The sequence below is a fragment of the Hypanus sabinus genome, chromosome 4, assembly GCF_030144855.1.
Source record: "Hypanus sabinus isolate sHypSab1 chromosome 4, sHypSab1.hap1, whole genome shotgun sequence".
NCBI lineage: Eukaryota > Metazoa > Chordata > Chondrichthyes > Myliobatiformes > Dasyatidae > Hypanus > Hypanus sabinus.
Window position 1 is genome coordinate 33,121,216 of NC_082709.1, and position 18,386 is coordinate 33,139,601.

General features: G+C 39.2%; 2 protein-coding genes across 3 annotated transcripts in view; both read right to left on the minus strand.

The window, feature by feature from the left end:
- The window catches only part of LOC132392642 (uncharacterized), a 709,726-nt gene that overhangs the window by 632,758 nt on the left and 58,582 nt on the right, over window positions 1-18,386 (minus strand). The gene's annotated exons all lie outside the window — the stretch shown is intronic.
- The window catches only part of pde1a (phosphodiesterase 1A, calmodulin-dependent), a 449,561-nt gene that overhangs the window by 26,711 nt on the left and 404,464 nt on the right, over window positions 1-18,386 (minus strand). For both annotated transcript variants that reach the window (XM_059966798.1, XM_059966800.1), the window contains 2 exons: window positions 13,248-13,435; window positions 5,254-5,547 (listed from right to left, as the gene is read on the minus strand). In XM_059966798.1, coding sequence (XP_059822781.1) covers window positions 5,254-5,547; window positions 13,248-13,435 — 482 coding nt within the window. The remainder of the gene's footprint in view (window positions 1-5,253; window positions 5,548-13,247; window positions 13,436-18,386) is intronic.

Here is an 18,386-nt window from a genome sequence, read left to right on the forward strand (position 1 = left end):
CTTCTGTTCTCAACATCTCGATGTCTCATCTCCAGATGACATCAGGCAAAATTCCCACTGTGTATGAGAGAGGTCCAACTCTATCCTTAATCTTTCCAAGTACCCATTTTGATCACTTTTGTAGCCCCTTGCCAGCACTGCTTGTCCAGTTGTGAAACATTGAACCTCGTTGTTCAAGGAGCACTTAATCTGTCTCATCTGTTTGTCTTGTGTACGAATTCTGAGATGGGCTTTGAGGAGATCTAAGTGTGACCACAAGGGACGACCAAGGACAGCATAGCTGGTGAGTTGTTGGCTGTGCAGTGTGCTGAATGGTGATATGCAAGGAGGAATTTAGCGAGATTCTGATTCAGTGTTAGTGTAGTGCACTCTGCTGACAGTGCTAGCAGTGTGTTCTTTAGACTCTGGATCTGGATGGTACAGTGCAAATGTAATCTGTCTTATTACATTCATTTTTAGGAATGAATGAAACTGTTCCACAGCAAACTTTGGACCACTGTCACTGACTAAGTGTTCTGGAACACCAGTCCTGGAGAAGAGGCTTCTCGATAGGTCAACAGTGTGCAAACTGTGTTGGAGGCGATTGGGAACACTTCCAGCCACTTTGTAGCTGCATCCACTACTACCAAAGTTGTTCCCATGAACGTTCTGGCAAAATCCATGTGAATCCTCTGCAAGGACACCATAGGCCAATGCCGAGGATGGAGAGGCACTGCTCTTTGCACCTTCTGGACATGTCGGCATCCCAAACAGAGCATGGCAAGCTGCTTGATCTGCTGATCTATCCGAGGCCACCAGACAAAGCTTCGAACCAACACCATCACTTTGACCACACTTAGGTCACAGGCATGTAGCTACTCCTGTAACTTATTCCCAGCTTGGATGATATAACAATTCTCAAACCCCATGTAAGGTGACCACCGACAAGAGAAAACCCATCCCAGTGCTGGTAAAAATAGGGGAACTGGAATTTCTGCTGCATGTCCCAGCCATTTTGAGTTGCTGTGTAGAACTCACACAGTGTGGGTTTTTTTTCTGGTTTCCCTTTGGATTATCTCTGCCGTAATAGGAGAATTATGGAGAATACATCAAGGAGCGTTCTCATTTGTAAATTTTTCAGATATTTCCTTTCTCAAGGGTAAATGGGCCAATCCATCTGAACTTCCAGGAGTAGTTGTCCTTTTGAATTTCATATCCTCCAAGAAACAGAGCCCACAATTGCATTTGTGCTGCTGCTGTTAGTGGAATACCCTTCTGTGGATTGAAAATAGACACTAATGGTTGATGATCAATAATAAGGGTTAACTCTCACCCATACAGGTATTGGTTGGAAGATTTTACACTCCAAACCAAACAAAAGGCCTCCCTGTTAATTTGTCTGTAATTTTTCTCTGTCTTACATGACATATTTGAGTTTTCCAATGCCATCCTTGAACACTGCTGTGGCATCATCCAGTATCTTTCTTAATTCGCTTTCAGCTGAATCTATTGCAGAGGATATGGCATACAAGTGGTGGATGGGTCTCTTATCACATTGTAGTTGTCTTAGCCTCTCATGGCTCCACAATGCTGGCCTTTCTGTTTCTACCACATAAAACCCCATTGCGGCTTGTTGGTTGTTACGCTTCACTGCTGTGAATGGCATACCCACAGGAATGACCTTTTCTCCAATATAAGTTCTTAGTTGGCTATCTGCAGGTTTTACCTCAGTTTATTTGAAATACCATTCAAACTCATTTTGTGGAATAACTGAAACAGCTGAGCCGGTGTCCAATTCCATTTTAATTAATGCACTGTCCACTTCTGATGTAAACCTTATTGCCTGTCTATTGTTAATTTACACATGTAAATCTCAAGGCTACCTAGTCCTGTGTCACTGTCATCATTTTCAGGTTTTTCATCAATTACATGCAGATTAGCGCTCTTTTTGAAACTGAAACTTAACTTTTTATCACTTTCTCTTCCCAGTACAGTCCATTTCTTTTTGTCTGCCCCAAATGTGTCCTATTTTGTTGCATTTTCTAGCAAGTTTCACCTTTAAACCTCCATTGGCCAGTAACAATAACACAATTTGTTCAGCCAGGCAGGCTGCCATCTAGACATTACAATTTTGTTCACATTCACCTTCATCCATGACTGCAGCTCAATTGATTCTCTGCTGTTTCCATTGATACAGCAATTTCAGCTGCTCTTTTAAACGTGGGTTGTCTTTGAGTTAGGAGCTGTTTTTGAATGTTTTCTTGTAAGATTCCACAAACAAAATGATATCTGAATGCATCATTGAGACCATCACTAAACTGACAACGCTCAGACAGTCTTTTAAATTCAGCCATGCATGCTGAATTCCTTCTGATTCCACTTAGGAAATCTAAAGAGTTCGGCAATCATGAATGGTTTTGGTTGTAAATGTTCCAGTCAGATGTATCAGTATCACAGCACAGTAAAGGGGCTTACAAAGGCATGATAAAGGAGCTGGGCAACATTGATTGGAAGGGAACACTAGCAGGGATGATGGCAGAACAGCAATGGCTGGAGTTTCTGGGGGCAATTTGGAAGGCACAGGCTAGATACATCACAAAGATGAAGAAGTATTCTTATGGGAGGATGAGGCAACCTTGGTTGACAAGGGAAGCCAAAGATAGCACAAAAACAAAAGAGAAGCCATTTAATATAACAAAAATTAGTGGGAAGTTAGAGGATATGAAAGGTTTTTTTCACATATATAAAGAATAAAAGAGAAGGAAGAGTGCATACTGGACCATTGGAAAATGAAGCTGGAGAGGTAGTAACTGGGGATAAAGAAATGGCAGATGAACTGCATAAGTATTTTGTGACAGTGAAGGCACTAGTAATAATCTTTCAAGAATCACAAGAATCTGGAATGGTTTCAGAGGAATGGAAAATTGCAAATGCCACTCCACTCCTTATGAAGGGGGAGAGGCAGAAGAAAGGAAATGTCAGTTAGCCTAACGTCAGTAGTTGGAAAGATGTTGGAGTCCATTACTAAGGATGAGGTTTCTGGATACTTGCAGGCACATGATAAAATAGGTCAAAGTCAGCATGGTTTCCTTAAGGGGAAAATCTTGCCTAACATTTCTGCTGGAATTCTTTGAGGGAATACAAAGCAGGGTAGATAAAGAAGAATTGGTGGATTTTGTGTACTTCTCTTATGCTTCAGAGATCTTTGACAAGATTCTGCACATGAAGCTGCTTAACAAGATAAGAACCCATGGTATTGCAGGAAAGATACTTGCATGGATAAAAGATTGGCTGACTGGCAGGAGGCAACAATGGGAAATAAAATGGGCATTTTCTGATTAGCTGGTGGTGAATAATGGTTTTCTGCAGGAGTCGCTGTTGAGGCTGCTTCTCTTCTCATTATACATTAATGATTTGGATGGTGGAGTTGAAAGCTTTGGTTTCATGCTTGCAGACAATATGAAACTAGGTGGAGGACAGGTAGTTTCGAGCAAGCAGGAGTCTGATGAAGGACTCTACTGATTAGGAGAATGGGCAAAGAGGCAGCAGATGGAATTTAGTGTAGGGAAGTATGCACTTTGGTAAAAGGAATAAAGGTGTAGACCATTTTCTAAAAGGAGAGAAAACTCAAAAATCATAAGTGCAAAGGGACTTGGGGACTTGTGCAAGATTCTATAAAGGTGAACTTGCCAGTTGAGTCAGTGGTAAGGAAAGCAAATGCAATGTTAGCATTCCTTTTGACAGGACTAAAATATTAAGAACAAGAATGTAATCCTGAGGCTTTATAAGGTATTGGCCAGACTGCACTTGGAGTATTGTGAGCAGTTTTGAGCCTCTTATCTAGGAAAATATATGCTGGCATTGGAGGTCTATGGCAATGATTCCAGGAATGAAGGGTTAATGTATGAGGAGGGTTTGATAGCTTTGGGCCTGTAATTGCTGGAGTTTAGAAGAATGAGGGGGAATCTCATTGACACCTATTGAATATTGAAAGGCCTAGATAGAGTGGATGTGGAGAGGATGTTTCCTGTAGTGGCAGAGTCTTGGATCAGATGGCACAGCCTCAAACTACAAGGACAACCCCTTAGAACAAAGATGAGGAAGAATTTCTTTATCCAGAGAGTGGAGAATCTGTGGAATTCGTTATCACAAACAGCTGTGGAGGCCAAGTCACTGGGTATGTATAAAGTAAAGAGTGATAGGTTATTGATTAGAAAGGAGTCAAAGGTTATGGGGAGAAGGCAGGACAATGGGTTTAAGAGGGATAATTAATCAGCCATGATGGAATGGTGGACCAGCCTTGATGGGGTGAATGGCCTAATTCTGCTCCTATGCCTTATGATCTTTGGGATGAGGGAGGAAACTGAAGTACCCCGAGGAAATCCACAAGGCCATAGTGAGAATGTACAAACTCCTTACAGACATTGGTGGATTTGAACTCAACTCACTGGTGCTGTATACTACATTAAACATGCCAGCCAGGTCTCATTTTTGAAGCAGTAGCTAAATTTCAAGTTCAAACATATAACATTTTATCAAAAATCAAACTATCCTTTTAAGTTAGTCAAAGCTTTATGATTCAAAGAATCTGATGATGGATGGGAATATCACGGAGTAATAAAGGAGGCAATTAAACTCATGGGTTACACCAAGCAAAAATAACAAAGTAGGAAATCATGACACCAACGTCTCTCCTGAAGCTCTCTGGAAGAATGTGGGATGATTGGAGAGTTAGGGTATCAAAGGGAGTCCAGGAGCAAACTTGCAAACAAAATGGAGAAATCAGTTCACCTATTTTGACTGTGGTATTTACAAAATGAATGTGAATGTAGCATCACAAACCCGAGGAAGCTGCATTGATAGCAAATAGTACAGCAACACCTTTCATTTTGTGGGTAACTGTACTTCACTCTATTTGGTACAATCTTATGAATATCAAATATTATATCAGTATTATTACAATCTTTCTCAGAAATCTACACCGATGTCTATTTTCCATATTGACTGACGCAAATGAAAACATAGCTCATATCCTGCTGCTTCTGAGAACTGTTACCAACTCTGTACAGAAATTCAATTCGCAGATCAAATTTCATTCGGTATGCAAACAAAAAAAGATTATATCTTAATCTTTGAGCTTAAGTGAGATCATCAGCATCCAATCAGAAGATGCTGGTCAGTCAAGTTTGAAAAGCAGGCACTTTCAACATTACTCCAAATAACAATTGATACACTTTCCTAAAGTATTACTACCTAATCAGTGAGTGGAGTTACCATTCCATGGTGGTCCATGTTGAATCAGAGTCTTTGCTGGATCAGCATCATGTTGCCAACTTGCAGAATCACAACTGGTGGTGTAGAGATGTTTTTGCAGAATAGGGTTGTTGGTAGATGTTGAAAGCTGGCAAGCTTGGTTTACAAGAGACTTGAATGGAGAGATGTTACTTTCCTGGATCTCTTCATCATTTCCCACACTTACATTATCATCTGCTGCCAATAGATTTTCATTGCTGTTCTCATGGTGGTCATCATGCTCATTTTGTTCTTTACCTAGTCTTGTTTTCTCTTCTGTCATTTGCAATTTTTTTAAAAGAAAGAAAAGTAAAATATTTCAGGTGATAATTAAGAAACATTGATCTCATAACTCGTGAGTTACCATTTTTAGGATTAAAGCAAAATCGAACCCCACATGCACTGACTGGGCTGTTGCGTTCTAAACAAATGCCACCAATAAATTAATTTCAGAAAAAATATCTAGCCTTAGATCTAACCTTATTCATCGTCTTTGAAAAAATGTTGATAACTTATTGGGATATTAATTCAAAAATACTAGTCATCTTCTAGTATCTCACTTATTTAGCCAATAGTCATGAAAGCTTCTTAAACATGATCATAGAGCATAGTGACTAAGGTCATTTCCAGTGCTCACTCAATTATCCTTGCATTAGTATTTCTTAGAGGAGTCACTGACAATTAGGAGCAGGATTCCCTGGGCAACATTTCCTTATAAATACTCCTTCTTCTGAGATGGGTGAGATGCTATGTAGGGCTATGACTCAGAACTTGACGGGGTAGACTTCTCAACTTTTTGAAGGATGTATTGTTCTTCTCATTTGCTTTAGTGCTGGGTGAAGATTATCGCTGAGGTGTATGTGAGTTGATCATTAGCATGGATTTAAATATCAATCAGTCATAGATCATCTAAGTATAGATAATAACTGATAAGACCTGTCCCTAAATAAAATTTCTCAAAGGAATCTTTGATGGGATGAGACAGGGTTGCTTCAGGGTAAACTGTAGAAGTCAGCTGGTTGATGGGTTACTGAGATCAATTGGGAAGATCTAGGATGAACAAAAACTATAAGGTGAATGTAGTTAGTGAAAATTATATTTGTTGCAGACAACACCAATGTACTTCCTGGTTTTTCAGTTCTAATATAAACTGATAGCCTGTCAGGAAGCTGATCATTCAGTAGCCCCAAATTCAACCAGTTACATTTTCAGTGTTTTGACAGGAATCATGGATACGTCTGGCATTTACAGATTGAACATTGTGCAAAAAGAGAAAGTTGAAAATCAGCTTTATTTGTCATGCACATGGAAATATAATGTTTACCTGTGTCAAATCAAATCAGCAAGGATTGTGCTGGGCAGTCCACAAGTGTTGCCACACTTCTAGCATCAACATAGCATGCTCGCTAACGCTAACATTACACCTTTGGAATATGAGAGGAAACCAAAGCACCCAGAGGAAACCCACGTGGACACAGGCAAAACGTACTAACTCCTTACAGGAGAGGTGGGACTTGACCCGACTCATGTTTCCTTACACTCTGCCTCAGTTTTGATTCTCTGCTACTCTGTGTACCTCTCTTTACCTTTGATGAAGTTACTATCAGAAGGTAAGAACTCAAGTTTATCTTGATCTAAGGGTTCATGTAGCAGTGTTTGGTTACTATTATCATGATACAAACAGCTGAGAAATGGCTCCACATACAGACGACCAATCACAAAAATCTTACACTGACTGTTAGTGAAGACAAATTAAGGAATTTCACAATATGGGAGGAAATTAGTATACAGATTCTGAGCAAAAAAAATCTAATTATTTGGAGCAATTTTTAAATGGCACCTCTGTCACATTACACATAAGTCTTCTCACCACTACAATACTAATCCCTAGGAAATGCCAACCCGATAGCCGACGATATATGAATGTCGGGGCATCAGCTCTAAGACAGCTGACAGCATTATTCAAAAAGTTAATCAGGAGATTATTACCTGCTTTAGATTTGTAAGACTAGGTAGGGCAATACTGGGCAGAGCATTTACAGCATATAATCCCTCTTCGTCTTCTGGGTCTACAGGAGTCTATCTACAGGAAGTAGAGTGAACCTAAAAAAGTTGTTTGATTTTGTACTTCGTTAATTTTAAAGCCTCTCCTGTGTTAATCTTTCTGAAGGTCACAGAGCTTATTGTTACATATCTCCTGTTTGTCTCCTATCCCAGTTTAGGATGTTGTATGTATATTATATCCTGATACCGAAAATGTCATCTTTTGTGAAATAGCAGCATCTACTATTCAGAAGCTATTGATTACTATAGTAATAAAGGAAACTATTTAGAAAGCCTGTGCATGCTGGAGCATCTCATGGTGAATCAGGAATTTGTGTTGTTTCTGCTTTTATTTGAACCTATTAAGTGGTGCCTTTGTGACAACTTTACATCAGATAGAAGATGGAAGTAGAATATTTCATTCTCCATATGTTCTTTCTAGCATTTTGAGTCAACAATAGTGTGTGCTAGATGAAATAAAGCAAAACATAAAGTACTGGAAGTTGTCTTTAAGTCAGGCAACATCTGTGAAAAAAGAAGAACCAATTACCGTTAATTTGGTTGATCTGAAATATTGTCTGTTTTTCCCTCTCACCAGACGCTACCTGACTTTCTAAATACTTATAGCAATCTCTGTTTACTTTTATTTTATTTTGCTTTTGTATTACTGTGCCTTATTTTCTTAGTCTCAACCTACTCAAGTACTGCATCATTATGAAATTTTCAGTTCGCTTTCAATCCATTCTGCAACCTGCCAGTGAAATCTAGTGCTGGAGATTTGAAACATCTGCTCAATGTGAATGTTTGTATCATCTGCAAACTTCTTTATCACTTCCAGTTTGTTTCAGTTCCAATCAGTAATAAAAGTAGCAAAAAGAAATTGATGAAGTTCTGAGCATTGTAGAATTCCATTGGTGTTATCTGTTCGTTCACAAGGACAAACATGAATTATCACCTCTGCTTCCTGTCCTTGAAGCAATTGTAGGTTTCAGATTTGTTGTTTCAACCAGTGGTTTACTAGGAGAATACAACTCTAGCTTAAACCTTTCACAATTAGTACTACTTTGTCCTGATTTGAACTTTTTTTAATCAGACCTGGTTTTTAATTTCAAAATATTAGTTAATGTCAGTCTAAGAATGTATCCTGTAAGTTAATGACAGGAGCAAATTCTGTGCTGAAAGTTTGGAGGCATTTGTAATTATCTTTGAAGAATCACCAGATTCTGGCATGGCTCTGGAGGACTGGAAAATTGCAAATGTCATTCCACTCTTCAAGAAGGAAGGGAGGCATAAGAAAGGAAATTATAGGCCAGTTAGTCTGACCTCAGTGGCTGGGATAATGTTGGAGTCGATTGTTAAGTGGGCACGTGATAAAATAGGCCAAAGTCAGCATGATTTCCTTAAGGGAAAATCTTGCTTGACAAATCTATTGGAATTCTTTGAGGAAATAACAAGCAGGATAGACGAAGGAGAATCGGTGGGTGTTCCGTACTTGGATTTTCAGAAGGCCTTTGACAAGATGCTGCACAGGAGGCTGCTTCACAAGCTATGATTCAATGAGATTCCAGGAAAGATACTGGCATGGATAAAGGATTCATTGCTTGACAAGAGGCAAAGAGTGGAAATAAAGGGAGAATTTGCCGATAGGCTGCTGGTGACAACTGTTGTTCCACAGGGGCCTGTGTTAGAACTGCTTCTGTTTACGGTGTCAATGATTTGGATGATGGAATTGTTGGCTTTGTTGCTAAGTTTGCAGATGATTCAAATATAGGTGGAGGAGTAGGGAAGCCAGATTTGGAGAATGGGCAAAGAAGTGGGAGATGGAATACAGTGTCGGAAAGTGTATGGTTACACACTTTGATAGAAGGAACAAAAGCATAGACTATTTTCTAAACAGGCAGAAAATTCAAGAATCTGAGGAGCAAAGGGGACTTGGGAGACATTGTGCAGGATCCCTTAAAAGTTAACTTGCAGGTTGAGTCTGTAGTGAGGAAGGCAAATGCAATATTAGCATTCACTACAAGATGACTTGAATATAAAAGCAAGGATGTAATGCTGAGGCTTTATTGGTGAGGCTTCACTTGGATTATTGTGAGTAGTTTTGGGCCCTTTATCTATGAAAGGATGTGCTGACATTGGAGAGGTTCAGAAGTGGTTCAAGAGAAGTTTTTAATGGCTTTGGGCCTACCTTCACTGGAATTTAGAAGAATATGGGGGTTCCTCTTTGAAATCTATCGAATGTTGAAAGGCCTAAATAGAGTGGATGAGGAGAAGATGTTTCCTTTAGTGAGGGAGATAAGCACCAGAGGGCACAGACTCAGATTACAAGGACATCTCTTTAGAACAGAGATAAGGAGGAATTTCTTTAGCCAGAGGGTGACAAGTCTGTGGAATTCATTACCACAGGTGGCTGTGGAGGCCAAATCGTTGGATGTACAAGTATTTGAAGCAGAATTTGGTAGGTTCTTGAATAGTCAGGGCATGAAATGTTACAGGAAAAAGGCAGGAGAGTGGTGCTGAGAAGGAAAATACATCAACCAGGTTGAAATAATGAAGCAGACTGAAAGAGCGGAATGCTCTCTCTCTTATTGTTCCTATCTCTTATGATCTTATGCTTTGGGAACTTAATGGTTAAACTTTATCACATCCTGTATACTAATTACACACAATCATTAATTGTGAGAAATTTTGCATCAACTAGTTAAAGATTAAACTTACTTACGTCTTCACATCATCAAAGCACATGACTGAAGTGTTATTCCTGGAAAATTGAGCAATGGTCTTGATGGCTCATTACAAAGCTAATCTTTATCTGGTGATCAGGGCCAAGGAAATCAAAATCAACCAACATATCAGGATCTACCGAAGCATTAAATTCAAATTCCACAAAAATAAAAATTTATAGTGCTGCTTTCAAAACACTTTGCACCCAAAGTACAAAATATTTTTGCCCTTTGCATCCAGGTACATATCTTTGTAATTGTACCTGGATGCAAAGTCTTTGTAATGATTAACAAACTACTTCATTCTTCAATGAAGACAGTCTGTAACTACTGGCATTACAAAACAAAATGTATATACAACTGTAAAGTAGTGGCTTTTTTATTAAATCTACTTTATATATAAGAATAAGTAGATATTCTGCAGAGTACTGTGCTGTGTGGATAGGAAAGGTTGTACATTTGATGTCTGACCTTTATCTTAGCTAATGACAGTGAAGATGATGTTTGTGTTAGAACCATTGATTTAATGTAGGTGAATGCAGTTCTTGATCAGAATCTGGACAGCAGGCAATAGCAAATCATCTGTTCAGTTTACACACTGCTCAGTTTACCTTATTATTTACTTTATTGAAAAGGAAAATCAAGAAGTCAAAATGATAATTTGCTGCTGCTCACTGAGAGTTACTGCTGATTTCTGAGTCAGATTAGAAGCAAAGAGCCAGGCTTTTCATTTATAATGATGATCAAGTGAACCTTGCAAATTAGATTTTCTAACCAAGCTTAGGTATAGATAGAAATGGGATTAATTTCATAATTGTGAAAGCTTCAATGATTATGTCTTCTAGGATTTAACACCTCAGGTCCCATTAACCATTAGAAGTGAGGTTGACAATATACCCTATATCTCACACTCTCAAAGAATTCTCATAGATTAGTCAAAGCTAACTTTCTCTTCACAAGCTCATGCTGACTATACTTAATCTTCTTATTATTTTCTACAGTTATCACCTATTCAGCCTTCACCATAGATTGCAGCGTTTTTCAACTATGAGATTAGAGTACAATCAATGGTTATCTGCATTTTGTCTTGCTCTTCTTTTAGACAGTGGAGTCACACTTACTGATCTCTCAAGTATTCAAACTATAGTAGAATCCAAAGAATTTTCCAAGGTGATCAACTCTTTCAGAACTCTGGGATGCAGATCATAGGGTTATTGGGATTTATCAGCTTTCAAGCTCAGCAATTTTTTTGTACTTTTCCTAATACTAATAGCCTTTTGGTTCCACATCAGGCTATATCTTTGGTTCTGTATTATTTCTGGCAGGGTTTTGTGTTTCCTTACATGGACGGACACACACACTTATATTTAATTTTCTGCCATTCTTGTCTTCCCTATTATGAATTCTCTTATCTCTGTCCATTTTAGCCTTTTTTACAGAACTTACTCTCGCTAGACTTCTCCATTTCAAAATATCAGTAGAAGCTCTTTCTCATTTCCTAAGTTATAAAACATTCCCCGTTCCTAGGTCCACTTCTATTTCTGGCCACTTTATAAGTTCTGTCTTATGATTCAATACTATCTTTAATTTTTCCTGCCAAACATACTTGGGCTATTCTTCCTGCTGAGCATTATATATATTTTTTGCAACTCATATGGTTTACTTAAAAACTAACCACTGTTCCTCCTTTGAATATCATTAAATACAGTCCCCCTATCAGTCATTTGTCCCCTACATGTTTTTATTTTTGTTTAGCTTTAAAATGATTATTGAACTTTATCACTTCCAAGCTCAATGTAAAGCACTATCATGTTATGGCCACTTTTCCTAAGTTTTATTTAAAACATTATTAATTGACTCTCTCTCTCTCTCTCTCTCACTACACAATGCAACATCTAAAATAGCCTTTTTTCTATAGTTGTTTGTACAATATATCAACCTAGAGAAAACATCTTAGATGCATTTCATGAGTTTCTCCACCAGTTTGACATGGGTTACTGTTACTGCTATATTGTACTCATATTGGATCCTCCAACATTGCATCCAGTACTTGGCAGTATTTAAATAATTATAACCATTATTTGGCAGGGAATAACTAACTTCCACCAGTGCCCTCTGCCTGTTGCTGTCTCTAACTTCACTCAAACTGATTCTAATTCTGCATCGTGATCTGCTGAGTGGAACTTTCTTGAAGTTTTGTGTAAAATTCTGAGTGCCCTATTACAGGAACAATGCGAGAACTTTGGAAAAGGTAATAAAGAGATTTACAATGATTCTGTTTGGATTAGAGGGCATGAACTACCATGTGTAGCTACCATGTGTATCAGTGTCCAAATGGAAATTCTGTTTGTGAAGGGGACTGAATCAGGAGATTCTTACCCTTACTGCTTTTCTACTGGTCTTACTGATATTTACCCATTCCCTCTCTGCTACTACTGCTGCTTCCATTCTGAAACCCTGAGTTAAAGCTGCTGAAGTTGGAAACACTTCACGTATGTGGTTGTGTAGGTCATGGGAGTGTTCACAACTTCCCACATGTAACAGGACACAGGATGCTCACTGCACTCAGCTGAACTACATTCACATTCCTTACCTTTATGGCTTATAACATGAAGATCAGAAATTAGACACTAGATATATTCACCAGCTAATTAGCAAAGAGAAATCAGATTAAAGATTTGAGTTATTTGTAGTCTGTACAGAAAACATTGAAACATGCAGTGAAATGCATAGTTTGCATCCAATCAAATCTGTGAAGGTTGTGCTGGAGAAAGCCTGAATGTTTTGCCATGCGTTCGCCACCAACAACTTAATAACCCAAACTGTGCATCTTCAAATTGAGGGAGGAAATCAGAGAATTCAGAGGAAACCCATGCCTTCACAGGGTTAACATACAAACTCCTTATAGACAGCAGCAGGAATCAAACGCTGATCAGTGATCACTCTGTCTGTAAAGCAATTGCACTAACCACTACTCTGCTGTGCTGCTGCTGGACCAATCAGCTACCTGCCTTCTGCAGACATGTCTTATGGACATCATTTTTGTACTCTGACTTTCAAACCCTTTTCTTTGACACAGTTAAGAATGACATCTTCCTAGATTACTGTGAGTTTCCTAAGTTCTGATGTTTATACGGATCTACTAATCACTGAAGTAATTCCCAGACACATCAGAAGTTTATACCACAAGATATTAATGACCCCACACACCTTGAATTGCTAGCTCTTTCCACTTTTCTTTGTTTTGCTGAATTATGTCCATCCAGTTCAGCTTAAAGCATTTGAGGTCCACAGTAGCCACAGAATATTCGATAGAACAGCCTCCATCTGATGGAACACTCCTTACACTGTGCCTTCTGGTTGTTTCTGGAGTGCTTCCTGCTCCAATATTGGTAAGACTTTAACAACACAAGAAAAAAATTCAAGTTAGATGTTGAGACATGATGAAGAAAACTTTTAAACTTCAGGTAATTTTTTTTTAGCAACGATGAGCAGTGCCTGTCTAAATCAGTCATGTTTTAAATGGGTTGCTTTTACAATTAGATTATGTAATGAAAACAAAATGTTTTATCCAATAAAAGGAAATTCATTTGTTTGGCTCTGGTTTATCTCTTCAGTACCACTTATGAGTTACTTTCTAAGTCTTCTGATTGTTCTTCCTAGCTTTTTTAGATTTTATGAGCTCAATTTATTTGTACACTGTTTCTTCTACTGCCTCAAGTACGTCCCTTTGGTTAATCCCATGGTTACACTTGGTCCCCAATATCCTCAGTGCTATGAGGTTGAGCAGAACCATAAGCACGGACCAGGTCTCAATGGTGGACTATGGTTCCCCCGATGTCCTTGCAATAGCAATTCCTGATTAGGTACAGTTGGTAACAATTGGAATACATATAACAAATTGAAAATATTAAAAACCATATCAAGAGTAACTAAAAATTAAAATTTAATCAACAACACATGAAACTACTGCTAATTAGTTAAAAGCTAAATATTAAAGAACAGGAAACAGAAAATCCTTCACTCGTCTGTTAGATGAAGTCCAGCGAACTATTCAAATAAATTGACACTCCAGAGATTGAGAGACAAAGACAAAGTTTATTCAGTTTGTCAGCACAGATCATTTGGAAACAATCCCTGAACCCACTGATGAAATAGAGGCATAGAGCACTAGAGCACAGAGACAAGCCCTTCAGCCCACCTAGTCCATGCCAAACTGTTATTCTGCCTAATCCAATCAATCCACATCTGGACTTTTCCTCTCCCATCTATATACTTATACAATCTTCGATTACATTTTTCTATCAAAACCTCATCTACCACTTTCTCTGGTAGCTTTTTCCATACTCACACTATCCTCTGAGCAAGGAAGTTTCCCCCCAGGGTCCCCTTAAATATTTCACTGTTCACCCTTAATCTTTGACCTCTAGTTCTAGTCTTACCCAACCAGAATGGAAATGAAGACTGTCTGTATTTATCCTATCTATACTCCTCTTAACTTCTGAGATTGTCAAAAGCACCTGCTGTACAGTGTGTTCAGTACTTGGGTTGAGATGCTAAATTGGAGAAAGGCCAATTTTTGATGGTGTCAGAAAGGATCTGGGGACATGAACATGAAATTCTGAGAATGCAGAGTTTATATGTTCCTGTCAGAATAAAAGGCAATTGATAACAGGCTTAGGGAACTTCGGGTTTTGAGAGATGTTGAGGGTATCATTAAGAAAAAGCAGCTGCAGAGCAGGTATAGACAAAAAAGAGCAGATGATATATTTGAGGAGAGAAACGCAAGAGAACACTTGAGAAGGAAATCAGGAGGATTAAAAGAGGGTGTGAGGTTGCTCTCGCAGACAAGGTGAAGAGCTTCTACAGATATATTAAGAGCAACAGGATAGCAAAGGTCAATATTGGTCTCAAACATCAGAGTGGTCATCCTTGCATAAAGCCAGAAGAGATGGGGGTGATCTTAAATGGATTTTTTGTATCTGTATTTACTTGAAAGACAGACACAGAGTCTAAAGAAGTGAGGCAAAGCAGCAGTGAAATCGTGAGCACTATACAAATTACAGAGGAGGAGATGTTTGCTGTCTTCAGGCAATTAAGGTGCATAAATAGCAAAACCAAAGAGCTGATGATCAATTACAGGAGGAAGGAGCCAGAGATCTAGCAGCCATCCTCATTAGGGGAACAGAGGTGGAGACCATCAGTGGCTTTAAATTCCTTGGTGTTGACATATCAGAGGATCTATCCTCGGATCAGCAAGCACATAAGTTTCAACAGAAAGAAGGCACAGCAGCACCTCTACTTTCTTAGAAGTTTGTGTGGATCTGGTATGTCACCGAAAACTTTGACAAACTTTTGGAGATGCACAGAGGATAGTGTCCTAATTGGTTGCATCACAGCCTGCTATGGAAACACCAATGCCCAGGAATAGAAGAGGCTATAGAAAGTGGTGAACTACAGGCAATGCCCTCCCATCAATGAGTGCATTTATATGGAGCACTACCACGAGAAAGCAGCATCCATCATCTAAGTCCCCCACCATCCAGATCATGCCTTCTTCTCACTACAACCATTGGGAAGAAGGTACAGAAGCCTTCCAGTCCCACACCACCAGGTTCAGAAACAGTTATTACCCTTACAGTCATTAGGCTTCTGAACTGGAATTTGCTCTTACACTGAACTGATTCTCTGGCCTAAAATTTTATTTTCAAGGATCCTTTACAATTCATGTTATCAGTTTTTGTTATTGTTTGCACAGTTTGTCTTTTGCACATTATTTGCTTGTTTGCCTTTTTCTGTTTAAGTGTAATTTTTTTGTAAAATTCAATTTTATTCCTTTTTTTCTATAAACACCTGCAAGAAAATGAATCTCAAAGTAGTAAATAGTAATATATACTGTGCATACATGGATGATAAAGTTATTTCGAACTTTGAACTCAGCAATGACCTAGCAACTGAATTCTCACAGTCATAACCTTGCCAAGTCCATCTTAAAGGCATCTATAGAACTGAGGCTAAAGTGGGAGAACTGGACAACACTCCTTTTTCTTGCATGACTCAACCATTATGCTAAATGGGATAGATGGTACTGATCTGGCAGCACAAAATTGAGCATTTAAGAAATACTGATGGCAATCTGAAGTAGTAGAAGCAGCAAACCCTCTTCACATTCATGTTTATGATTTCTTTCTCATTCATCAGTTGTGGTGGGCCCAGCTCTTGCATGCTCAAGACAAGAATTTTCCACCCTCTTCAGACAGAAGGGCCAAATGATTTCTGCTCCTTCGACCCCCTCCATGACATACACCAGTCTTCAACTAACTTGATTTACTCTCACATGATGTTAAAAACAGTTGTGTGCAATAGATACAGCAGAGGCTATGAGACCAGACTGACATCTTAGCAGTAGCATTGAAGACCTGTTCCAATACTAGCTCTTCCCCTAACCGAACTATTCATTATAGGTATATACTCAACAGTGTAGGAGATTGGTCTGACATTTCCTGATCTGAAAAAGCAGAACAAATTGAGTCTGGCTAAAAACTACCCTATCACTGGTAAAGCGATGAAAGGTGTCAGCAGGAGGGCTGTCAACTAACACCTTCTTACCAATAGCCTGCTCATTAGTGTCTAATATCTATTTCTTCAGAACCATTCTCAATCCTTATTTTTGCATTAGTGAATGCATAGACTAAAGAGCTTGATTCTAGAGGTGAGGTGAAAGTGGATGCCCTTGACATCAAATTAGCATTTGATAAGGTATAGCTTCAAGTTCTGATGAAAACTGAAGTCAACCTGCATCCCGAGGAGAGCGCTCGGACTGTCAGAGTTACCTATTCGTCGCACAAAAGAAGCTGGTTATTGAAGGTTAATTATCGCAACCCCAGGATATCACTGCAGGACAGCCTCCTAGAGCAAATCATCCACAGCTACTTCATTAATAGTCTTCCTTTCACCATCAGATCAGAAATGGGGATGTTTGCTGATAATAAGCATGATGCTGAGATACATCATCAGTGATGTAACCCGGGCTCGTCCGATGTTATGGGTCTTTCAACATCAGACACTCTCACCAGGTGACCCAGCCATCAGGCCCTGTCTTGTGTCCCAGCAGCACTGGTTAATAAACAGTCAACGTTTCAGTCCGAGACTTTTTATCAGGACCATCCAGGACAAAGTAGCTGGGATGATTAGTATCTTATCTACCATTTCAATTTTCCCTTCTCTCTACTACCTAAGACCATAACACCGTAAGACTTAGGAGCAGAATTAGGCCATCTGGCCCATTGAGTCTGCTCCACCATTCAATCATGGCTGATCCTTTTTTTTTTATGTCATGTCCAATCAAGAGCCAATCAAGCTCTACCCAATGACCTGGCCTCCACAGCTGCATGTCGCAACAAATTTCACAAATTCCCCACCCTTTGGCTAAAGAAATTTCTCCGCATCTCTGTTTTGAAAGGGCATCCCTCTATCCTGAGGCTGTGTCCTTTTGTCCTAGATTCTCCCACCATGGGAAACATCCTTTCCACATCTACTCTGTCTGGGCCTTTCAACATTCGAAAGGTTTCAATGAGGTTCCCCCTCATTCTTCTGAATTCCAGTGAGTACAGACCCAGAGCCATCAAACGTTCCTCATATGATAACCCTTTCAATTCTGGAATCATCCTTGTTAACCTCCTCTGGAACCTTAACAATGCCAGCATATCTTTTCTAAGTTGAGGGGCCCAAAACTTTTCACAATACTCAAGTGAGGCCTCACCAGTGCCTGATAAAGCCTCAGCATCACATCCCTGCTCTTGTATTCTAGACTTTTTAAAATGAATGCTAGCATGGCATTTGTCTTCCTTTATAACAACTTGACCTGTAAGTTAACCTTTAGGGTGTTTTGCACAAGGACTCCCAAATCCCTTTGCATCTCAGATTTTTGGATTTTCTGCCCATTTAGAAAATAGTCTGCGTATTTATTTCTACTACAAAAGTGGATGACACTGCATTTTCCAACCATGTATTTTATTTGCCATTTTTTTGCCCATTCTCATAATTTGTCTAAGTCCTTCTGCATCCTACCTGTTTCCTGAACACTAACTGCCCTTCTACCAATCTTCGTATTGTCTGCAAACTTGGCAACAAAGCCATCTATTCCATCAGCTAAATCATTTATAAACAGCATAAAAAGAAGCGGTCCCAACACCAACCCCTGTGGAACACCTCTAGTCACTGGCAGCCAAACAGAAAAGGATCCTTTCATCCCCACTTGCTACCTCCTACCAATCAGCTGATGTTCTAACCATGTTAGTAACTTTCCTGTAATACGATGGGCTCTTAACTTGGTAAGCAGCCTCATGT